Genomic DNA, 25760 nt, shown 5'->3' with positions numbered 1-25760 from the left:
TTATTAATATTGCTGCATCTCATTTATGAATCACAAAGTAATGATAGCTTAGACCAGGTTATTTTTTTTGTTACTTAATAACAGCAAACATATGCTGTTGCTTGACATAAACCAAAATAAACGTAAGACAGCAGTCAATCAACCATTTTAACCCAACAGTATATTGTTAAAAAGCAGTCATATAAAACCCACTGTTAATACGAAATATTCACACACATCCGCTTCCCCATTTACATTGTGTACAGTTTGACCTGATCATGTGAGTGCCATTAGGAACAACAAACATGCTGCATTCCCCAGTATTAAGACCACACATCGTCCGGCTCCTTTTGTGAAGTGGTATGATTCCTTTCCATTGCATGGGTTGGATAACTTTAATGAAAATGTTCATGAATCTGAAAACGAGGACAAGCACTTGTTGTAGTAGACATAAGCAAACACTGTATTCAGTGTTTTTTTTGTTGTTTTTTAATGTATTCCGAGGATTGTAACATAGTTTGTATATTTCATGTAGCACATCTTTGCTTTGGCCGGCTGGTTAGTGTGCAGATCAGACAGCCAGAATGGGGTGTGGGTTAGAACCGCGTAGGTAAACAGTAGTTTTTGATGAGAGTTATAACCCCACGGTCAATAAGTCAGGTCGTATAGTGTAGGGCTACTGGAACTTTACAAAGTACAGTACGAAGCATGGCTCTCTGCTACTGAACAGGCTGGTTTTACATAGACGTGAAGGTGTGAGAGACATTTCGCTGTGAATAAGGCCGTCTCCCGTCTACGTTTCATGAAATAGTTTTCTTGTGTACAGTGGACAAAGTATGAAACAATCCGTCAATACGCCTGGTAAATATGCGGAGACTTATGATTGGAAGAACAACATATGCAAACCGTTTGAATTAGATCAAACAATGTATGATAAAACATGAGATAATTGTTAAAAAATAAAAACTTAAACAAAACATGATACAATGATGGATTAGAAAAGACTTGTTAAAAAAAAAAGCACTATGTATTGCAGCTGTTGGGTTTAACATAAGATAGAAAAAGCAACTCGGGTCCATTGCTCCTGCTGAAATTACAGAGTTGTGGGAATTGACATTCTGCATCGTTACAACTTCTACATAGAAGAAGCCCTTTCCTTTGTCCAAGCAAACAATATGATAATACAAATATACACGCTTTGGCTACCACTTCCCTCCCCATGCAATCATCAGTTATTTTTTCTTTTCACACATACCATAAAAAGCACAAAAAGAGCAAAATCTAAGAAAACACCATCTGTTGCATATAGAACAACATGAACAGAAAGGCCTTTGGGTTATAAGATCACATGCCTACACTCTTCTCTAGCCTGTCAAGTCCAGCCCATGGCTGCATGAGTCTGGACAGAGACTGATAGGTATCCTTTTCTGGAACAGTGACCCCTGCTGGTCAAGGAGGAACCAAATTTATCTCTGAATCATCTGAAAAAATATAATGACATCATAAAGAATCTTAAATAAAAAAATAAATTATCTTAATTAAAATATAATGTTAATGATATGTAATATGTGCCTTTTTATTATAAATATGATGACTTAAGTCTGATGTGCATCGTGAACTGTTTTAAAAGCACTCTTTTTTAAGGTATGATCTTTGGTTAGAGAAGGTGTTTATGTTTTGGGGTGTATATTTTTAGATCCTGATGATCAACAGAACTAGGAGCCACTGTTCCATAATTGCTATTTCTGTATGGAAAGAAAAATCCCATGCCTCAGATTTATTTTACACATAAAAAAAACGTTGCTCCCAAAATGATACATACAAAACACCTGCTCTGCTTAAAAAGGTTAAAAGTATAGGGTTAGACTGAAAGGTGGGAAGCAAGTCCAAAAACATAAGGCCAGCTAGATTGCATAGAACTTGGAATAGTGCATCGATGCAGCAAAAGGCTGTGCTCCATTCCTCAGTCGATTGGCAAAACCTGGAGCAATTCCTCAGTAAACAACGGCCTTTAAAACACTTTTTCATTTCTTTTCTTTTTTTTATCCTCTGGCAGAAGACATTTCCATTCACAATGTCATGATTGGCATTGGATATATTAACCCTGCATCTGAAGTGTTCATATGTAGAGGTTATGCAGTGGCAACAACGCATGTTTTACCAGAATAGAATAAGAAGTAACGACAATAAAAAAGAATATCACGTGGGAGTAATGCTTATGAGCCCTACTGCGCTGAATGCTATTTTTCGGTCAGTAATGCAAAAATTGAGACAAACAAATTTACCATCTGGGACAAAAATTGAAATATTGACCCTGCTTGAGTTGGTTTAGTGGAGCTCTGGGCCAATCAGAAGGGACCCCGCAAGGCAGCGGTGAGGAAGTGAGCACAGCTTGGAAACACACACACACACATACACACGCACTGCATCCACCACCACCACGACGGCCACACCTTCGCCCCCGCTGTCGTGCACAACAGCACCCAGACAGTGTCGTGTACAACAGCACCAGACAGTGTAAGCACCGAGTCGAGACCTGCGTTGGCAGGAAGGAGGGGGGAGGGGGACGCTTGCCCACCAAGAACCCCCAAGGGCAAAACCCCGACCCCCACCCCACCTCCCCTCGCCGGATTTGAGATTGGGTCTGATCCCATAACACAGTGGAGCTCGCAGTGGAGCTGTTTAAGCATTGACCTAGGCGACAAACACCTCCCTCCCTCCCCCTCTAAGTGGGAGAGGGACGGGTCGTGGGGGTTCGGATCCGAGGCCTGGCCGGGGAGGGGCGGACGTGTCGACGGACATCAACTAACGGGACCCTCGGCCTCGGTCTCTTTGTCCAAGATCTCGTCCTGAATCTCGTCAGTGTTTCCTGAGTCACTGCTGGCCACGGAGCTGACGGACGGAGAGTTCCTTCCGCCCTTGATCATCCGCCGGCAGGTCTCCATCTGCACGTCCAGGCCCCGCTTCATGCTGCACATCTCCATGTACTCGTGCAGGTGGCGGGTCATGTCGCTCTTGGCCGTGGCTAACTCCACCTGGAGGAAGGGGAGGGGAAGGACGGCACGGTCACAAGCGTGGATGCAATGTCCACACAGAGAGACGGAACGCTGTCTCACAGATAGGAAGATTGTTAAGGAGTACTCCCTTCTAGGAGTGTGTGTGTGTGTGTGTGTGTGTGTGTGTGTGTGTGTGTGTGTGTGTGTGTGTGTGTGTGTGTGTGTGTGTGTGTGAGTGTGAGAGAGACGGGGCTCCTTTTAAGGATCGAGGTTTAAAGGTCGATGGAGAGATGAATCAAAAATACCGGCAGCTTTTCTGTTTGGTTGTGTCTATATCTCCGGGCGAACTTCCTCTTAACAACGCACCTCAATCTGTCCGATGGTGTGATGGTACTCCTCCTCCCTGGTCTTGAACAAAGACTCTGTCTCATTGATGAGGCTGCCAAGACTTCCATCTTGTGAATTCTGAAAGTAAACAAAAACAGCCGAGAGAGAGTTGGCGGCCGGTCGGTGTAACTGCCCATGACTTGCATTTTTAGTTATTGGATACGGTCTATAAAAGCAGAGGACTCAGTCCAGACGCTCTGATGAGACTCACAGGGTCCTGGCCTTCGGCGTCGCCCTCAGCGTGGCCGCTGGCGTGGCCGTTGGCGTGGCCGTTGGCCGCGGCGATGGCGCCGGGCATGTTGTAGTTGGTGAAGTCCTCCCATAGCAACAGAGTGTCCTCGTTCTCCTCCCACGTAAGGCTGTCGCAGTCGTCGTCGATTTCGAATGTCTCCCGCCTGGCAACAGAGGAGTTATCTGAACAATGTCTGCATGGGGCCCAGGAGAGATGGGGGATGGGGAGACAGAGGACAAGGGAAGAGAGAGGGGTTGGAAGGGGAGGAAAAGGAAAAGAAGAACAGCCAGCATGTTCAGAGCATCCACAGAGGAGGATGGTGAAGAAAGATATTAAGGCTAGAGTGAAGAAAAAAGGCAAAGGTTTGGATGGAAGAAAACATTGGAGATGCAGTGGTCGATTTTTCCCGCAAACTGCGTTCGAACACAATGTTACATATGATCTTTCAGCCTCTAGTAGCCAGACATATTTGGAGAACAGCAGCACAACAAAACACAGGTCGAAAGCCACCGCGCCTTTAAGTCCATGAAACGGAGAGACAATCGTTTTAATACATGATTACAGGGACCTTAAACCCCCCATTAATCTTAGGATTGTCGAGTGAAAATAAAGATGTAAAGATGCATAGACAATTGCCTAAATAAAGATGCATAGACAATTGCCGATGCATGAAATATCAGATTGCAAAAAGTGCTTTACTTCAAAACCCACATTTCAGCCACCCAACAAAGCAAGGAAAAGACATCTGTCTATTGACTTTCTGCTGAGTAAGCATATTTATTTAGTGTGCCTGCCGCTATAGAGACACTAGATGGCGGTAAAGGACAGGAACAGTACAATATTCCCCCATTGCATCAACACTGCAGGAGACTGCTAGGCTGATTGAACCGCAGGATGTGGGGTGTGTGTGAAAGAGGGATTTTGTATTTATAGAGCGATGAGGCCATCGTTGATACAGATGTCATGATACAGAAAATGTATCAGTTTTGAGGGTATCACCAAATGAAGAATTTTTGTTTCTAATTGAAGCAAAATAGATCTATTCTATTCTCGATAGGTCTATTAAAGCCCTAAAAACGATAGTACATCCAAACAGTTTGGTTAAAACCAATGAAATGTGCATAGTTCTGTGTGTGCAGGTTTATGCCTTTTCCTGTGTGCGTGCTTGCGTGTGTGCGTGGTTGTGTGCGTGTGTGTGCATGCGTGCGTGCTTACAGCTGGTTGAGCATGCGTTTCATTTCGTCCGTGATGTTCATAGGGCCAGGGGCCTCTTCCTCGGAGGTGCTGGGGTCGGCATCCATCTCCTCATTCTCCTCATCCGACAACACTCTCTCAACACGCTCTTTTCTCCGGCAGCACGCCATGGCTCCCTGTAAAGACGTTAGCCGGATCATTGGTTTATGTATTATATTTCCAGGTTTGCTTGGAAAGAAATATTTTGAATCTCAAGGGCCGCACAAATAATTAAAAAAGTGTTGTTATGTTAGAACTGCACAAGAGGGATGGATGGACCCAGCAGCTGGGCTCATCATACATCACAACCACAGCTTTAAAGTGTCTAGCTAAACTCCCATTATTTGTCCAAAACAGCAGTGATTCAATGCATTGCAGCAAACGGGGCCACACAAAAATAAATCTTATTAGACAACTCCAGAGACACTGTCAGAAAAGTGTGACGGTTATGAGGCCCCAGGGCTGTTGGGCTGTGGATTCATGGCTGGCTGTAGGCCAGCGTTGTCAGTGCAATATGATAACCTTGTGCACAGCCAAGTCACGGCATCAGCGCTTTATTGGTCTGTGTTTGCGGGTGTGCGTGTTTGTGTGAGTGCGTGCGTGTGTGTAACTAGCATACATGTAGGTATGGATCTTGGTGTGTGTGTCTGGGTAGATACTAGTATATGTGTAGGTAAAGCAGGGTGTGTGTGTGTGGGTTAACCTACTATCTTAAGTGAAAGTATAGTGCGTGTGTGTGTGTGTGTGTGTGTGTGTGTGTGTGTGTGTGTGTGTGTGTGTGTGTGTGTGTGTGTGTGTGTGTGTGTGTGTGTGTTGGCTAGTTGTTAACATTCTCTCTTTTGTTTATCTACCTGCTGAAGCGATCATGGAATACAAATCAGGAATATATGTTTTGGTAAATAAGTACTACTATGAAGAGCTTTCATTTCATAAAACAAAGGCATCTTCACATTCATAGGGCTCATTAAATACGATGTACTTTACTTATCCCAAATGGGACATAGCAGTTGATAATGCATGAATATTTACATAATTAAATGAAGAAATATTTGTGATTAATATTTGAGATTAAAGGTGCTGTATATATGATTTAAGAGGTATTATTTGAGTGATATTTGCCCCTGCCCGTTTATGAGCCATTTTACATTTTAGACCACTCCCGGCCAATTTCTGACCAATCAGAAAATGTACCTTACCATCTTTATATACCTTACTCTGTACCGCTCTTTTATGCTTTCTTTACAACAGCTAATCTACAGCACACTTTTAAAGGAGTTATATGTTACAGCTGTACTGTACTAAATCATAAAATGACCAGGATATTTCATCCAAGATTAAGGAGAGCATAAGTAAAAATACTGGCTTTTCTGACAACAATGCTACAGCCAGTATGTTCTCCTTTGTCATTTCTGTCCGACTGTTTGTTTTTGTTTGGGCCTGTGTGTCAGTATTCTCTATTTTCTGAGTTGCCTGATTTAAAAAAAATTGTCACACAAACAAGAATGCTTTAGCCATGGAGGAAATTAAACAAACCGGATTCTACCTGACCGTAAATATCTCACGATTCATTAATCAATCTTGAAGTTTCATTTGAGACATGGAGATAGCTTATAGCCCCGAAGGATTTCAAGATGGATGCCACATGAGCTGGTTTATAATTTGCAAACAATAAATAAATTGCAAACGTATATATTAGCTTATCAACTTACAGTATAGGACTCGTCGTCATTGTAAAAATATAATAATTACGCTTGTCTCCAAATATAATGTTGCGCTCGGCTCGTCTTGCGCTCGTGTTCGTTCAGTATCCTCAACCTGGCAACCGGTGTGTGCTTCGAGTCTGGGGAGGAGGGGGTGGGCGGAGACAACTCTCCAATATTGTGAAAAGGGACTGCAGTACCCGTTTTAAACACAAAAAGATCTTACATAGTGTACCTTTAAGAAACCTAACAAAATAATATCTTGACACGCAATATGAGTAATGTTAATGTGATCATTGTTCATGACTTCATACAATGCAACAATTACATCATTATCTATACAACGGACAGTATATTTAGACAATGAACAGTGTGCCAGGTAAGCCCGCAGGATAACCAGAGACCCGAGCCACCCCTATCACGGCCTTTCTCAGCTGCTGCTGTCTGGCAAGTGGAGGGGCACCGACCTGGAGGCTCTGGCACGGCTCTTTCAGCCAGGCTCATAAACAATGGACACTAATGGCCTGCTGCCTGTCTGCAGGTCACACACACGCACACGCAAACGCACACACGGACAGACACACACACACACACACACACACACACACACACACACACACACACACACAGATACAGACACACAGAGACACATGTACACACGCGTACACACAAAAACGTATACACACACTAACATACATACATACATTCAGCTGTAGCTGTGCATATAGTAGTCTCTTGATTCCGGACAATCTAAGATCTCACCGCCTACCAAATCACTTTTTTCCTGGCTGAACAGCTGATAATAGACATATCACAGTCCTTTACATATTACAGAAAATGACACCTTACAGGAAACTTTGCTCTCCCCCCATTCTCCTACGTAGTGAAACACACTGGAGATAAATCGAATCACGTGGAAACGTGGGGGAGCTTTTTCAACATTTAAGAACTTATTTCCCGAGAGACGTTACATTATTTGATTCTGTTTCTTCGGATGTGTGCCAAGTCCACAAGATGGGTGCAATAAAGGTTTTACTATGTTTAAATATTTTTAACCCAGGAGAAGATTTTTGTCTGGGCACAACAGTCTTTCAGAGCCAACACCACTTCTTCGTCACCACCCCAATGTGAAGGCTCCAAAGTCTTTTCATTGATTCTGCAAGGCAGGTTGTTCTTTTTACTTTTTATTGTGTATAACTAGTTGAAGCAACGAAACCTCTAGTCCTAACCTAACCTAAATGTCCTCTAGTTGAGGGAGGCGTTAAGAGACTGACTTGTAAGTCCACGCATACACAAACACAAACATGTATGTGTACATGTATGTGTACAATGTGTATTTCCATTTTACACACACTGCGTTATTCATATACATTTTATTATTACTGTACTCTATTTGGATTGTTTTAATTATCTTAAACCAAAAAATGTCACTCTCTTAAACCAGTTTGGGCTGTTACAATAAAGAAATCTCGAATCGATTGACGGTTGAGGTCAACACACGATTAGCTCAGTACATAGTAAGCTTGCTACTGTAAACACTCACTCTCTCTGGGAGGGATCTGGCTGGGCTGACGCTGAACATCTTGGACATGTCCTCCGAGTTGCGCTGCTGAGCCACGTCACACAGTTTGGCCGTGATGTCGATGCGTCGGCAGATGTCCATGTCCACATGCATGGCTTTCTCCTGGATCTTGGAGTCCAGGTCGGACATTTGCTGCAATGATTAAAGAAAAAGATTACCAGAATCTAAATCAAATGCTGCGGTGAGTCGTTCACCAACAACAAACTTCCTAAAGATCTGTAAGACCAGCTCATTCAACTCACTTGAATGTTAATACAATGAAACAATGTCTAAAAGCATACTATCCTGGTTTTAGACCACACACTTTTTGACTTCTCACCATCTTTTCATTGGAAGGCAAATTGAAAGCCAACCCAAATCTTCTTTCCAGCTGCACACCATGCTTTAAATTATTTGACTTTGGAAAGCAGTCAATCAACACATATATACAAAGATAGTATGATTGGGAATGGGAGATGTGGTTATATGTTCTGATACTTCAATAGATCATAAGACACCATCAATACACTCCAAACACAGGATGCAGTAGACTAACTAGGACCTGTTGTTAAAAAAAACAGCAACCCTCACGCACATACATTTAACTTACCTTATTCTTTATTCAGAAACCAATATTGTGGGTTACAGAGAAAAGAGATGTATAAAATATACATTGTACAGATGCAAACAAGAAGACATGCAGGGTGAACAACGACCCCTTCAACCCAAGGTTTTATGTGTCTGTTCTGCCCCAACCAGGACCGTATCAGTCTCCCATATATCTATCACTCTATGGCTGTATATCCCGGAGCAGAACTGCCGCCTAGAATCAATGCAACCCTGTGTAGACCAGGAAGCCCTCTTCAACTACTTCTTATTTATGGTGCTGCTCTCAGCCAGCTATTCAATGAATGTTTGTCTTGGATCTTCCATGCGATTTGGGGCATGAGAAGGTTCCCCCCCGCTGAGATCCAAAACGAACTCAAATGTGGGAGTCTATTTTGTTTTTGGGCCAGTCCCCGGCTTAATGACAACTCTTTCACTTCTACAAATAACAATCTGTAGAATGTACTCGTGTGTATTTTAAGCATTAGCGTGACGGCGCAACCACGGCTGCGTGCGTGGGTGCATTTTTGTGGGGAGATTTTGTTGGAAAAAGCGCTTTCCTATATGAGGAAAGTGTTTATATCGGACTGCCCTCTGTGAGGTCGGGAATGGGTGTGTGTGTAGACTTACATCGCTCATCAGACTCTTGAAGACCACAAGCTCGGATTTGAGTCTCTCCACCTTCTCGTTCAACTGATCATGGACCTCTGTTGAATCCTGGGCCCTCTGAAAGGAGGTTTGCAGCGGAAGGGGATGTAAGATATTAACATTGAGGTTTCGTGGCCAGCCACAGATTGAGGTAAACACAGCGGTTGACATGGTTTAGGTGAAAGTGCATTGTACATTGGCTCATGAAATCATTATAATACAAACACATAACTAATTAGGGTAGTAATGCATCTCTAATTGGCTGAACCTTTAGAGCCCTTAGGGGTTCACTTCCCCAGATGGCTATGAAAGCCTTGTATGAAGGTATTAATTTATCCTGAAATATTTCATTAATCTTATTTTCCCACCTGAATGGTTATAGGGTTCTCGAGCCCCCTCTCACACCCAAAACACACACACACACACACACACACACACACACACACACACACACACACACACACACACACACACACACACACACACACACACACACACACACACAATCACTATCAGTGCCTAATAAGCTAAACTTGCTTGTGTTGGAAAAGATGGAAGGAACACAAGGCGAACGCCAGCGGAACATATAAAGGTATTTCATTCTAAATTACATTGCCATGGTTTTCTGTAAAAATAACTGGCTAAAGCCCTCTGCTTCTACTCAAAATACCCAATGTGCTGCCAATGTGCTCTAAAAGGCTAGCCCCCGGCTTTTATACCCCCCCCCCCCAAGGGACGGTGGTTCTTTCCAGAGTGTTTCTGCTGACCCAGAACCTGAAGACAAACACAGATGCCGCGCTGATCGATCAGTCCGTAAGCCAGCGGTGGGCGGTGTGGGGGAGGGGTGGTGGATGGATGGTGTGGTGTTAGAGGACGTTTGGATTCGGTCTTGACCGGCTGCTACTGTCGCTAGCCCTTGCGTCTCCTTTATGTGCTGTTGGGGCGTCAGAGCCGACCGTGAGTCTATGCCTGACGCCTGTGAAACTAGTTGGCCTTTACAATCCCCTTTCTCTGTTTGCCACTGACCGCACACACTTAGCTCCTGTGTCTATCTATGGCAACAGGCCTCTCTGTTAATGGCTCTGTAATCCTGTTTTGTCTAATCTGACCCACATCTCTGTGGCCACAATGTCTCCTAGTGCAGATCTGCAGACACTATGCACGGTCAACAGGGCACTGAATAGTACAGTTTGCACAGAGTGAATGAGCAGGAAAACAGCGATTAATGTTAATTACAGATTACAGTGTACACCATGTACCATACGCTAAAGTTGTACAGACGGCATATCTAGTAAAGATATACTCTAAATTCCCTGTAAATTGCTTTCGATAAAAGCATCTGTGAAAAGTCTTAATCCTTAATAGAGTGTGTTATTTATAAAGAGGGTGAGAGAGGGACATACGTTATGTTTGTGGTTTTAATTAGTGTCTAGTCGACTATTATCTCTGCAGCGGCTGCTGCTGTGTATAATCTTGTGTGTAAAGACATCCCTCACACTGTCCCATACATACTCGTGATCAGCAGACCCATACAGGGGATCACAGGAGACACAGGTCCAGATGCTTGGGTCTGTATGTACCTGCTGCATGGAGTCCACGGTGGCGTCCAGCTGCTCCCGTTTGGCCAGCTCCTCCTCCCACCTGCAACACAGAGCACAGGTGTGCTCAGAGAGGAGCAGCAGCAGAAGGCCTTCCCCTGGGGTGGGTTACAACCAGACACGGTCATGGAGGAACGCTTCTCCCCCGGCTTTGATTACACGTCATCCTTGACATTGTTGGCTCGCACACACACGCACACACGCCCCAGTCCCACCCTATATTTCCGTTTGTCTAGCCTCCCCCTTTGTGTCACTGTCTTTACTATTCTCAATGGCAATCCAGCCTCCCTTATGGGACAAGAATAGATGTAGGCCTATAGATGGGGCTCTGGGCCATGTAAACCGATAGCCTATACTTTCTATGATGTGAGACATCATAGAATTAAAATGTCATCAATAGGGTGTGGTTCGGACTGTAGTCATGGAATTCCCTCATATCCTTTATCTCGTTGTTTTGCTCCAAACTTTCTCCTTTCTCCTTACCTTGTCTTTTTTTTCGTGGGTTTTCAGAGGCTGAGGAAGACCGTATATGTGTCGTAATGATACAAGCTTCCATTTGCATAATTAATGCATACCAACTTTGCTCAGTCCAATAAACATTTCTGTGCAATATAAATTTCTGACAAGGAAAACTAAATTTTTTAGCCACCCAACAAGTCCAAACCTTTGTTTTTCCAGCACCTAATGCCCCCGTCAACCCGGCCTGTTTAATGTCAGACAGGCATTCTGTGAAACATAACATACACATGCTTACAGTAGTTACTAAACAAGAATGTGGAATGGGTTGCTTGACCCCACGGCTTCGGTCATATGCTTGTGATTAGCAACACATTTTTTCTTCCCTCTTGGACAGCTCACATCAACCCGTCTGCATAGTTTTATGTTTTTTTCTATTGAGTAGACAGATACCTCAAGTCCTTTTATGGTCAAGGATCTCGATTCCAAAGCCTAACCCCGGATACAATTCAAACCCCATCGAAAATATACATAAACCAAACATATATAACACTTAAAAATAACTAATAAGTAGTACCAAACAACCACTAGATATTTACCATTGTGTTGGAAAGGAAAACAAAGTGTCCCAAAAATAACAGCCATAAGCCTAACAAGGTTATTGAATATAACAACAAGGTCGTATAACCCTTCGGTTTCCAAGGAACACCCGTGATACATCGAGGATTTATAAATAAAGGCTCACAATGGAGAAGGGAACTCATTCATTACCAAGCGGTAACCTGATGAGGTAGAAGCCACCCACGTGACCAATGAAAGCATGTTCATGGCACAGAAACACTAGGGGAGGGGAGGTGGGGAGAATCAGAAAGAAGAAAAATCTGTGTTTGTGTTCGTATGTACTTGTGATTGATGCCTGTGGGTGTGTGTGCAGTGGCCCATAACTTCCTTTAGCGATGTGCATACATGCGTCACTGTCGATAAATAAGTGCTCGGTGACAATATGTGACCGCCCCTGAGACCTGAGTACTCTGTGGCAGTGGCGGCGGGGGGGGGGGGTGAACAATATGTTTACTTCTTCTCACCACACTGCTTACCATGGAGATACAAACGGTGTTGGAAGACTGCTCCAGCGACAGCAGATCCCCTGTGCGTCAACAGGGGAGCCCCTCACTCCCCTAACAGAGGCCTGTCCCCCCCGTTATTCAAGGGGGCAGGATGAATGTGTGGCTCTCTAATCAACGCCGAGTATCCCCCTTGGCAGGGCCCCGCCGGCCTTTCTCCCACTGTGAGTGAAGCCGTTCCAAACTAACAAACTGCTGCCTCGGCCGGTTCCCGCCAGGTCCACCCTGGGCCCTCGAGCTTCCTGCTCTAGACGGCTGGCGCCTGGTTGGGAGGTCATCAAAGTGAGCAGCTGCATCACGCTCACCCGCGACCAGCCCCACAGCAGCCCATAAAAAGAGCTCGTCAGGGGGGGTTGGCGAGGCAGAACAGGGGGGTGATCAGATGTGACTTATTGTTTCCCTGATTGGTCACAATTCTATCTCCAAACAGGTGAGGGATGATCTGAGAATAGCTCTATGAATAGCGTCTGGGTTGCCCTATAGGGCAGACCTCTTGGATTTGTAAAGAATATGTCCGTACATGTGGAATATGGGATACGTGTATTCATGTATAGTGTCAACAAGGTGGTTTTTGGAAGGAGGCTGTATTTGCTCTTGTTTGTTGGCTGCAGAAGCCAACACACACTGTAGTGTGTATTCATATGGGCAGATCACAGCACCACGTGAAGCGTCACGGACGTAGACAGTCTACGTGACTAACCCAAGGGTGGATGACACGATAGGGGAGCAGATGTATTCTCATCTCGCCTCTGCCCTACCGCCCCCCCCCCCCCCCCCCCCCCCCCCCCCCCTCCACCCCATCCCCTCCTACAACCACAGACACACACAGACACAGACACACACACACACGCACACACACACACACACACACACAAACTCAGAAAGTGTCCCTGTACCTTTGGCCAGAGTCCCCTTACAAGGACAAGGACAACAGGAGGCTTTGAGACTGTCTGTGTCCTCCCTCAGACATCTGTCTGTGGGCAGCGGTGGCACGCTCCCTAGCCCTGTTCATTGTCATCGGGTGTTCATAAAGGATTGTTTCACTTATTTAATAAAAAATAAATCACAAGGATAAGATGCAAAACAATAAATCATCAAGGTCAGATCCGAAAATGGGAGTACACCTAGAATCTTTACATCTGGAATACATTTACTATTATCTGTACAATATGGCAGTTCCAAGAATTGTAGCACCAACAGCGTGCGATGAGCCTGCAGCGGGACAGCAAGGTAGCCGGAGAACCCATTTTCCCATAAACTCATGTCCTGAAGGACAATAGCATTCCAGCAGCCTATGCCAACAACCACTCCCTGCGCTGTATGTCTACGGGATTTTCGTTTGCACACACGAGGTCTCTAAACGCCTCTTCGGAATCATAATTGCTGCCTGAGGACTCATAACATCAGCATGTTGTACCGTTTATACTTTTGTTTTCATGCTAAATTGGTTGGACAGTTTTCATCTGGGCAGGTTGTCAATATAATTATGACTTATAATAAGCCTACTAATGGAATGTCACAAAAACATACAGTAATTAGGCCAACGTCTATTATTAATTAAGCGATCGGAATTTCCATGCTACTGCCGTTGTGCCAAATGTGTTTAGAGGAACAATTGGCCTTGAAGCCATTGAGCTTCTGTTGTTCATCCCAGAACACACCGTTTTATGAGGCTGATGTCATGGTCCCGGCTTCCAGTCTTGACCCCTCCTGAGTTGCATCATGCCACACTGATAATTCCCTGAAATGGCTGGGCGGTGTTAGCATAACACATCAAAATTATTATTGCTATTGGAAATTCCTCAGCAACTGGCTCATATGTATAGCAGGCACTCGTTATGCTAAACAATGTATCGCTCGCATCAATCATCAACTCTAGCGACATTGTAAATATCTGCTGCAAAAAACATTATATCCTGGAGAAATTCCCGTCTCTCAAACCGACGGCCGTCATCAACACCTTGAGGTGCGCAATTCGATAGCGTCAATAACTGCGATTCATTCCCATGATTCACTGCATTGGATGACACGCTGGGAAAACACACCCTTTCTGCTCCGTGGATCATGGAACAGAACAGGAGTTCCTGCAGCCACCCCTGATAACTCATATCTGAGAGGCCCGTTGCACCCACACAGCCCCGGCTCTGGAACGCTTTGGGAATGTCCACATTCCAAATCCTCCCCATCCAATTACACCGGCACCAGGGAGAGCCTCGGCCGTGATTTACCTCCTTCACATGTAGCTTCACCTTGGCCCCTGCCCAGATAGGCGGTCCACTGACTGGACAGATGTGTCAGGCGATACAGCGGTTCAAGGAGGGGGGACCGTGATGTTATTGTGTGTGTGATAGCACTGTCGTAAAGCAGGTTAAATCTTCGCCCGGACATCGATTTCCATGTCATAGACACGGCCCGCCCCCTGTGATTTATAGCCTCCATAGGTTCTTGCCAGACATGTATGGAGTGCTAATGATGCACTGCTAATGATGCAATAGGTTTGGGGATGTGGCTGACAGACACGTAAAGCGCAAGCAGGGGGAAGGGGGGAGACCCCCTGGGTCTAGCTACGGGGAGGGGCTCGGCTTGTGGTGCTGAATAGACAAAACCCAAGGGTCGAACTGTCGAATAGGTTTTCTTTACTCTGTCTTCGTCTGTCTCGACTGAACCGCCAGTCGCCACCAGCAGCACTCAAACACATCGACACATCTTTATTAGTGCTACATTGTAGACATGGGTTCCTTCCTTCCTGATCACACGGATGAGGATGAATTAATAGTAGTTATGTACAATGCACACTCGTCTGGTGCCATACTCCCCCCCCCCCCATTCGCTTCCTTTTCCACAAGCAGTGTTGGACTTAAATATAGCTCTCCCAGACGAGACAGAGACCTCCATTGACCTGGACGGAAGACCGCCGCCGCCGTTGCTAAGTGACCAGAGACATTTTCTTTGCCTAGACACAATTTCATAGGCTTTTAATATGATTGAATACAACGAGTGTCTTTCCTCAGCCGCTAGCTTGTGAAATAAAACAGTGGAGGGATAAAGTAGAGCCTCAATGATTCGTTGCTTCATATCTTGTCTTATGTGTCTTAATATTGTGCAGGATTTGTCGTATAACTGTTCTCAGCTCCTTTACCATTGTGAAATCCAAACAATTTTTCAGAACAGCATTAAAACACAGGGCAACGCATGTGGCCAATGTGCATGTCAATGGGTGAAAAGGCAAGTAATCATGCTTCTCCTTCATAGTAGAAACGTGAACCCGAGTCTTCAAATAGACCTCGCTAGCCAAGGTTGAACTTCAGACCATCAAGAGACTGCATATCAATGACCCTGCATATCAATGGCACTGAAAAGGACAAGCAACTGCAAGGTCCCATGTGAAAGCTATGACATGGTACATTTTGTTTTTTTGTCAATATTTCTAAAATATGAAGGTCCTCAGTACCATCACTAAAAAATAGTTGGAAGATGCATGGATACATGTGTATCTCTGTATTCATGTGTTTGTCTTTGCAGTCGCTGGTTGATGGGCAGGAAATCATCATGCCCATTCATGTCTCTTTTACAAAATAGCTCTAGGGTTCCCAGATTTTGTAAAGGGATCGAGCTTGATGAATCATGTGTTAAAAAGGCCAAATAGAGGACTCATTGTCAATGACGGAAGTCTCAAAACTAGCTGTATTTGTCTTGGGATTGTGAGGATTGTTCAACACAAAGCAAATCGGTCCACATTTACAACAACGGATTTAAACTCAAAAGGTTGCACTGTGTAGGAAGCAAGTTTATCTACCGGGATGAACTTAAAAAATGTTATGTATTCAACTATGACGTCTGATCCTTGTCTGTATGTTTTTGTGTAGACAAAAGCTTTGAACTGAAAGATGTGTTTTGTGTAAACCCCTCGTAAGATTTCTTACACATATTGGAGGACAAAATAATGTGGATATGCATCATGACAGTTCTAATCCCAACCCCTACATGGCCCCACTTTACAAACACACTGACAACCATGGGCCACAGTGGCACAATATTGGGTGGTCACCTTTTTTGCACACTACAAAACCTTATCTGGGTTTATTGTTTAATTTGCTCGTAGCAAACAATCTCATTGTTATATCGTACGCTCTTTACCCTGTGGGGGACAGCGATTTGTTTTGCAGGTCTCTGAACCCTATAACCTGATACAGAAACTTGTTTCCATATCATTCCTTGCGGTTACTGTCTACTAGGTGTATTCTATGGCAATAATCCCATAAGAACACCTAATTTGCCATTGAAGTTCTTGTTAAACAACTAGACATGCAGAGACATGCCAAAGTTGGCACAGGATAGCACAGCGATCATGTCTTCAACTTAACGATTTGTTCCCTTGACTGTTTTTAACGATGTATTATTTATGCCAAGAGGAAATGGCATTAAGCTTAAAAATGTTCTTCTAATGCCAGTTCACTCACACCTTAATCCTAGTTTTGATCAGTTGTTATTGCTGTGAAATAGTAATGCCTCTAAAATGGAGGATGGTAAACCTAAACCTGGCAGATTGTTGATGCAGCAGAGGGTAAGGGAAAGGCCTGTTTGACAGAAAATCTGTTTCCCCTAAGGTGTGCATCTGCTTTCCAGAGCCTGAAAACCGATCCAGCCTATGCTTTAAAGAGTGGCCCGCTGCTATGGTGTGTACAATATGATCCCATATGATTCAGGAAACGAAGTGAGGCCACTTCCTTTCCTGAACTCCATGTTTTGGGGATACGATAACAACCTGCTTTTTTGATAACTACACAGTTTTGAAACAAGACGGGACTGAACAAAAAAACGAAACCGAGAAAACTATTATCTTGCTATGAAAGGTCAACAAAGTAGCTTGTCAAATTGTCTCATTTGACAAATGACAGGGATTTAGGAAGGGCTTTCCCGAACATTACAAAACATTTACGCTGCATGTCCGGGCCATGTTTGGGTGCGGTGGGTGTGTTATCATTACTCAGAATGTTCCACTCGAGGGCGGGGTGTGGACGGAGAAAGGATGGGAGAGGTATAATTTATCTGTTGGGCACCGTCTCTTGATGGATATCTTTTGTGCCTGTCTATTGTCATCCTAATAAACACACCTGTGGGATCCTTTGAACTGTTGGCATTCGGTTTGCGACGGTTTTACTTACATAACTATTAGCTATTATCGGCTTAAACAGGAACCGTCACGCATCTTTTTTAATTGAAGAGAATACTGTTTCATACGCCTGTCATGGAATAATCACAGTATGCAACATCAAAACCTATTAAAGGAGATGTTGGGTAATTTATGTTATTTTTTCAAATCGCACGAATGAAGAACGCAAAATCCGGACCAGTGGTCAAACTCTTCAGCAAACTGTGCAATAACGGATTTGATTGACAGTGCTCTCTTATATTAGAAAATAGTGAGTGGGATGGACCTTTAAAAAACAGCACAATCCTACCTGGTACAGTTATTCTTGAGATCAAATTTAGCATTTCATCTCACTGCATGCATAGACATGTATACAGGTATATTTATACAAATATATGTATGCAGCTACTTCAAAATGAAAATATACTCCTAAATTAAGAAATCTATGATGATAAATAAATAGTAAGTAAAAAGCAATACAATTCTAACTACAATGCGTACTCTGTATTTATGTCTGTCCGTCTGTCTGTCTGTATGTCTGTCCGTTTATTGCTGAGGAGCCAAGGAAGCGCAGTGTCGAATGTGAAGTTGTTTCTGTGGAGCAGTTCTTTAGAAAGCTGCAAGCACCAATACCGGAGGCCAACAAGCACATCCACTAATTATGTAAATAAGATAACATAAAATTGTATATTATCAATCCGAGAAGGGAAATAAGAGAAGCGAGGGAGTCAATAGACTGTATCAACAATGACATCCTGTCAACCTTATGTCACACTCTGTGATATGTGAAAAACACACACAGCCCGTGGCGGTCAAGGCACTGGGTGTTTCTCAAGTTTACAATAAAGCCTGAGACTACACTTCCATGCGTCTCACGTAAGTAAGGACATTTAGATTCACAATTAGTTTTTTATTCCCCAACAAGGATTCATGGACACTATAAAGATGCTGACACACAGGGTCTTTTGACGATCGGCCAGCGACGGAGACGTGCTGCCCACAGAATAGTATGTCTTATTAAATGTGTGGGCGTGTGTGTGTGTATGTTTTAGTGCATGCGCATTTCTGTCATTAGGGCAATGCAGGTGTATTTAAGTGTGACAGCAGAGAACACAGTCAATATATGATGTATATTCTCATTCCAAAAGTATCCCTCTCGGTTGCCAAAAGGCTTTTACATTACAGCACTTAAACTAATCTGAAAGCAATGCCACGGCATATTGGCCTGTCTTTGGAGACCACCGCAATGGTGTAATCATTCGGTACACGTCCAGGCACATACTCTGCTATTCCTTGGTAAACCATTAGGTATAAAAAAGGATAAGCTCTGATTGTCAGTGAATTGGACTTAACACAACAATCTGCAGCCTTTCTGTGAGGATTCAAAGCACATCTGGATCGAGGCTTTGCCCCAAGGAAGCCCATCCACCTCTCAGCATTCACGGCTTCACCTCTCCCACCTTCGCAGTGCTTAAAGAACCATGACCAAAACAGGTGCCCTCCTACAGTTTTAAATAAATGGCCTGCGGCCACTGCTGTATTGATGTCCATGAATAACCTAACCCCATACTGTACAGCTCCAGAAATATGGTGCAATCAGCGAGAAGAATATCAGCATAAAAAGAAAAAAACTGACGAGAGAGCACATTATTCTTCATGGGCTCGCCCTTAGTCTACCGCCAAGCGAATCGATATGTAAAAGAGGCCTGACGCTCCATCTCTCCGTCTTCCACCATGGCTAGCAAGGCTCCGGAGTTGCCCTCATCATTGATTTTCTGTGTTTTAACGACGTTTGCAAGAAATCAGGTTCCTCACTGTTTGAAACTAGGGTAATTGGGTTTGTACTGATCCTGATGTATGAACACCTTCTTCAAGTGACCTGCAATCAAGGAGCTGACTCATTGGTAATCCCAAGCCTCCTATCTATCAGCAAATAAGACACACGCATCGCATATTATATGTGTGTGTCATTATTTTAAAATGTTATTCTTTACTTCACAGATAATAAAATCAATGTATAATAAATAAAATAAAATACAGAAAATGAAACCGGTTATAGTTCTCTACTTTTTAAGTTCAAGATTAAGATTGAAGCTTTAGGCACGACTATAAAATGGCTCAGTGCAGAATTGCGTTGCACACCCAGTGCTGTGTCACCGTTACAGCAGTGTACCACTGCACACCATGTGAGAGCCTCTGCTCAGAAGCACAGAGGATTCAATGGAGGGGAAGCGGGTTCACTCGCAGCAGCAGGAGCAGGCCTCCCAGGAGCTCCGGCTCAGGGCAGGGGCACCCTGCCAACCCACAGCCCTGGTTAGGTGTGTTGCTGGAGGCTAAGGTTCTAGCTAGGTGACGGCTTAGTGGAAATCCCTCTCCTGCATAGAAAGGCTGGATTAGGCAGCACAGGGCCGGTTGGCCATTGAAGATGAAGAGAAATGTAATTGAATATAAAGGGTTTTATTTGTTTGAAAAAACAACACACACAAAAGATACTTTTGGAGCTAGGCAATATAAATGCTAAAGGGACTTAGGAGAAAGGCTGAAAGGCATCACGGCACCGCTTCTAGCCTTTTATCTTCTGAAAGGGAGAGAACAAGAAGGGAGATCAAAGCCAGGGCACGTCTGTTCAGAATTCTCACTGCATTGATCCACACGCTGATCTGAATGCAGCTAAATTCAGCTGGGCTTGAATAATTCATACAGGAAGGAACGTGCCCAGGAGGCCATGGATCTGTTCATGTTCAAATCTCTCTCTCTCAGCCGCACGGCCATCGGGCGGGACACTGGCTGACCCCCCCTGGTCCCTGGTGAACTATAGACTATCACAGTGCAGAGGAACCCAAGCCAGGGCAGTGTCTCTCTGGCCCTCCTTCTAATAGGAGTCTCTGATTACAGTGGATGGATGGAGTCCTCGGGTGCAGCTCTCGCGTTTACACCACTGCAACAGCAGGCAATGCAGTGTGTGTGCCAGGAAAAGGTGTACACAGTACAGCTTGGTCACTCAATGCATTTGCATAGAAACTATATCAAAATCTATAATATCATAAAGTACTGAGCCTAAGATGGTTCTTCTTTGCATATATTCTTGACCTTAAACGGTTCTTTGCATAGGGTAGAACCAAATGAATGTATGTAAATAACAAAACAAAACCACCATTAGTGTTACAGTTGCTTAATTACCAAATAAGGGTATCATATGAAAATGAAGCAATTCCTTATCTACTTATGAAAAGCATGTCTTCTTTACCTTAAACGGGTGCTCTTTCCTGAGTCCCTGCTCATGTAAATAGCTAAATCTACTATCAGTCTCACAGTTGGACAAATACCAAATAAGAATGTCACAATCTTTTCATTATCAACTACTTATGAAGGAAATGAGTCAAAGGCTTCCCAATAGGCCTGTCAATAACAGCCGTTATTAAGATATCTTCCATCCAATTATAAATATGATGGTCGTGGAGCAATCCACTGACTGACTGAACTCACTCGTCTTCAAGAGATGCTTCACACACACTCACACACACACACACACACACACACACACACACACACACACACACACACACACACACACACACACACACACACACACACACACACACACACACACACACACACACACACACACACACACACACATAGCAGTGCACAATGCTGACTCTCACCACATCCATTTTTCCATAATGCTGAAGTGTTACCTCTTCGTCTAAACAATGGCAGCAGTACGCCTTAACAACTGAACGCCCATACATATTTATTTTTAAATGTTTAGGGGTGTTGTGTGTGTGTGTGTGTGTGTGTTACATTAGCTGGGTCATTGAAAACTTTAGACAGGAATTTATAAATTTAATGAAACCAAAAAGTCGAACAAGAACTAAACATATCCCAGTTCCATTTTACACCGGATTTGTCCTTTAGGTGTTGAGGTTTTGCATTGATGCCCAGAATTGTGATTTTCAAACAATACTGTTCCATAATCCAAAGGTGTGTTTAATAATTCTGATATTTCAGGCTTATTAACCTGGAAAAAGTTTATTAAAAGTCCATGGTGCATAATGGTCTTTCTTGGTCACTTTATTTTTTTGGTATTTTCAGAATAACTTGTTTTTGACTCAATAATTAAAACTAATTTATGTTTATCTATTTATGTTTAATATCTATTTACCTTTAATATCCTTAAAGAAGTGACTATTATTTAACAAAAATCAAAACTAAACTAGTTGGCCACTCACTTCAGAAAACAGTTCATATCGGAAAGTAAATAAAATGTAAACAATGCTAAACATGATCTATAGGGAGGCTTGTGTCTGAATAACAATGAGACAGGTCCATACATCTCCTGGTGTGCGTCCAAACACCTAGGGCTTTAATAGATCATCACTGGGTGGGTCTCAGTCGCAACACAGGATCCCTTACAAAGCAGTTTGTGTGACAGACACATACACATACGCAGTTTGTATGTGTGTGTGTGTGTGTGTGTGTGTGTGTGTGTGTGTGTGTGTGTGTGTGTGTGTGTGTGTGTGTGTGTGTGTGCGTTTGTGTGCGTGCATGTGTTTTACTGTGTGGGTTGGAGGGGGGGGGGGGGGGGATGGAGAAGGGTGGAACTCAAGATTATGAATGAATGGCCTGAGACAAAGACTGGCGGAGCAGAGTGAGGGTTAAAGATCCTGGCAGTGAAGACAAGCTGAAACACGTTCTTTTGAGCAATCAGAGGAAAAGGCGAGATGGGAGTAGAGGAATAAAAAGGGGGGGGGGGGGGGGGGGGTTGTTAGTCTGGCTAAAGTGATGTCATTATTTACCAAATCCATAGGAAGGGGGAGGAGACAATGAATAGATTGGTTACCATGACTACCAGTAACCCTTATAGAAATGAGTAGGTTCAGTCTTCCGGTTCCCTCCAGCCCAGAATCCATGAGGGAAACGTTTTGCCAGTAGCCCAATAGCTAGGGCCCAAGACAATTTGTACTTGCCTTCACTCCAGGTATTATTATCAGTATTCAAACATATAACCAAAGACATATAACCAAAGACTTCAACTATCAACTGTCGAATTCGGGACAGTTAAGAGTTGAACTCTCTTGACATGATCGTTTACACGCTTAAAAAAAATGACCTAATTGTTGTGAGATTGAATATCTACTGTTTTCCGAAAGGATGTATTAACCAGGAATTTATTAACTAGGAATTTATTTTTCTCCAATGAAAGATTAGCAACACAGGGCTGTGTAAAGCACATTAGCCCCAAGGGTTGAGCTTGCTTTGCCTTGGTTCCAGCAGACATTGTTCTACATTCGTCACAATATAAGAATGTAATAAATTCGAGGATATCTAGCTATTGTGAATGGATGACTTGCCCGGAAATTTGTCTGCAGTGGGAAAGCAGCACAGTTCACATGCATCCTGTGTGTGTGTGTGGGAGGGGGGGGGGGAAGAGTCTGAGTCAGGCAGCATACATAGAAGTGAGAGCTCGGTCATGGCCAGGCGGGATGCCTCTCTGTTTAGCTCATGAGGAAGCAGTAGCAGTAACGGCTGCTTGGCCTGGTCCCAACACAACCACACCAGAAGTCGGCCCGGCATTGACGTCAGGTCTGCCGGCCAAGCCTGGAGCAATTCCTTTAAACCAGGCTGAATTATAACAAAGGGTTTCTGAGTAAGATGACTTGAAAGTATGTAAAGTGAACATTACATGAGGATGGTCCAGTGTTTAGGGTGCTGGTGGAGCTATAGCCAGGTTGAATGTTTATGGTCGGATCACCAATGTGGGGGCATCCTTGATGCCTTACCCTTCCCTGCACGACAATGACTCAATGTCTCTGTGTATTGATGTCCGTTGCTTTGGACAAAAGCCTCACCTAAATGAATAAACACTGACTAAACGCAAATAGCCCTTATAGAGCAAAGGTTGGCAAGAAACGGGCATATACGTTTCTGAGTTCGATGAATAACTTTCACATATGAAGTAGAGTCAATAACCAAAAAAGTTTGTAACTGTAATGTTAAAGTGATGAAAGACACTTCTGTCTCAATTCCCATTTGAAATGAAATGATTGTTAGAAATATTGTCTTAGACAATCCAACGAAATATAAGCAAACCTAGCATGCTAAAAAAAAGGGGATAGAATGGCAGTGACAGGAATAAAATTCCATCAATCAAAGTGATCCACTATCAACACCATATCTTGAAGTAGGAATAAGAATGTCGACATGGCGAGATGTATCCCACCATCTAGGTCTGGGTAAGCCAGGGATACACTCATGTTAATTGAGCATTGCTTTATGCAGTTGACAGTTATATATCACGGTGTATTAGTTGAGGATGAGTAATGTTTTTAAAAAATAAAATAAAAGATCACTCACCTTCTCTTATACTCATCTCTCTCCCGTTTCACTTTTGCCAGAACATTGTATATAGCTCTTAATTCTGGGGTGATGGTGTCTATTTGCACCCCAACTCCGTCTGGATGGGTCCATGTCACCCCGGGTGAGTGAAGGGTCTCATAACGTCCGCCCTGTCTTCTCACATGCGTGAAACTCCAAATGGTACCGGGCAGTCGAGATTCTGTGGAGGAGTCCGTTTGGACGGCGACATCACGCGTGTAAATGCTGAACCGTGGCCGGTCCAGGGCTTGCTGCAGCTGTGTTTCCAATAGTTTGTTTCGTCTTTCTAATTCGTGGACTTTCGCTAGGAAGCACCGAAAACGCAGATTCAGGGTTTTTAGCACGTGGATATTGGAGCCCAGGTCGTTTCGCAGCGCGCTGGTCGCCGCGCCCGAGCCAGCGGTCCTGCTGCCAGCCTGTCCCGTAGCGAGCATAGCAGCAGGCGAAGCATCGCTGTAATACAATGAGTTCATGTTGGTCAACAAACGCTGACCAAGTCTCCGCTGTGTGTGAAATAAAAAATATTTTCTCTCAAAACCAAGTGCCTAGCCTTTATCCAGTTATCCATGCATATCTTCCACGATCCAGACGCCGGGCGAGTTCCTCCTTATACGCACGCAGGTGCTGGGAAATGACACTGACAGAAAAAGTGAAGGTGAAGTAAGCATTCCGCTCCCTTCTCGATCATCTCTGAGTAGTACAGCCTCATGTATCCCGTATAGGTATAGCAACGAATACAGTGTTGACTTTGGTCCGTCCACTACGTCGGCCGTATCATCTGGTTTGGCAACTGATGTGACGCAGACCGCAATAAGAAACAGCAGTCTCCATCATCGCTGCATTTCCCTCTGCTTTGTCAGGTGCGGGGCTGACGCTGTGTGTGTCCCGAGGAGGAGTCCAGGGAGCGGGCACCTTCCCTTCTCTAACCAGCGCTATTAGTGGGACTCTAGTCAGTCCATCCCCAGTAGCTTGATGTAAATGTAGACTCTCGGACCGCCAAGACCTGCCTCTTCGTGGCGTGTCTGGATCATGTTGCAAATGCTAAACTAGGCTCTATAACCAACCCACATCTTTTCTGTATCTTTCTATCGCGCCCTCTCCCGGACACTCGCACGCGCACGCGCACAATCCGTTTTTTCCCCTCAATGCGAACAAACTGTCGCGTTGCACGACAGCGAAACGGTTGTTATCTTGATCAACAAAGGCTTAATTTGATGATAATAATAGTTGCCATAATAACAGTAACCATAATCATAATATATAATCGCCTACATAAAAATACAACTGTTATAATACCAAAATACATTGTATTGTGATTACTGCCTAGATCTGATGAAAAGTATCGATATAAATATTTCGAAGTACATGGAATTCCCAACTTTAGCAGGTACTAAAGACAACTTTTTTCTTTGTAAATTATTCATACAATAGGCGAAGTCAAGTGCATTAGAATGATCTAAATATACTTCGTTTATCTCAATTTAACTTTGTATACAATTTATATAGTATTATGTTTTTTATATAACCTGGTAATTGATTTGTTATTTTTTGTCGATACATAGATATTCATATTTTAGGTATGGTTACCGTGTTTAAATGTGTATTCTCTTATTGTCGTTATTGCTCATTTTTAGGATTCATATTCAAATGAGTGGGATGAACTGGCAATAAACTTATGTTTACTAATTTATAATTTTTTTATCTGTCTCT

The 25760-nt window shown here is 43.6% G+C and overlaps 1 protein-coding gene across 4 annotated transcripts; it reads right to left on the bottom strand.

Annotated features, from left to right (window-relative positions):
* Positions 1 to 461: 461 nt before the first annotated feature.
* iffo2b (intermediate filament family orphan 2b) lies at positions 462 to 25177 on the bottom strand. 4 transcript variants are annotated; one of them, XM_030374711.1, is made up of 9 exons: positions 24030 to 25177; positions 10923 to 10983; positions 9325 to 9420; positions 8699 to 8704; positions 8071 to 8241; positions 4810 to 4964; positions 3574 to 3787; positions 3342 to 3440; positions 462 to 3014 (listed from the first exon to the last, which is right to left on the bottom strand). In XM_030374711.1, exons 1-9 carry the CDS (start codon positions 24521 to 24523, stop codon positions 2781 to 2783), a joined length of 1530 nt encoding a protein of 509 aa, XP_030230571.1. In that variant the 5' UTR covers positions 24524 to 25177; the 3' UTR covers positions 462 to 2780. The 4 variants fall into 4 exon arrangements, with proteins under 4 accessions (XP_030230571.1, XP_030230573.1, XP_030230572.1 ...); XM_030374713.1 differs by having other exon boundaries at positions 3574 to 3757; positions 24030 to 25176; XM_030374712.1 differs by lacking the exon at positions 8699 to 8704 and having other exon boundaries at positions 24030 to 25176.
* Between the last annotated feature and the right edge of the window lie 583 nt (positions 25178 to 25760).

Source organism: Gadus morhua, chromosome 13 (assembly GCF_902167405.1).
Source record: "Gadus morhua chromosome 13, gadMor3.0, whole genome shotgun sequence".
NCBI lineage: Eukaryota > Metazoa > Chordata > Actinopteri > Gadiformes > Gadidae > Gadus > Gadus morhua.
This window is presented reverse-complemented; position numbering and strand designations above follow the sequence as displayed.

Excerpts from the sequence above, each read along its gene's own strand:
- iffo2b (XM_030374711.1), bottom strand. The coding sequence starts at position 24,523 with ATGAACTCATTGTATTACAGCGATGCTTCGCCTGCTGCTATGCTCGCT. Across the intron at positions 4,965-8,070 it reads CCAGATCCCTCCCAGAGAGA|GGAGCCATGGCGTGCTGCCG; the intron begins GTGAGTGTTTAC and ends ACGTCTTTACAG. Across the intron at positions 3,788-4,809 it reads AAACGCATGCTCAACCAGCT|ACATTGTTCAGATAACTCCT; the intron begins GTAAGCACGCAC and ends GGCCCCATGCAG.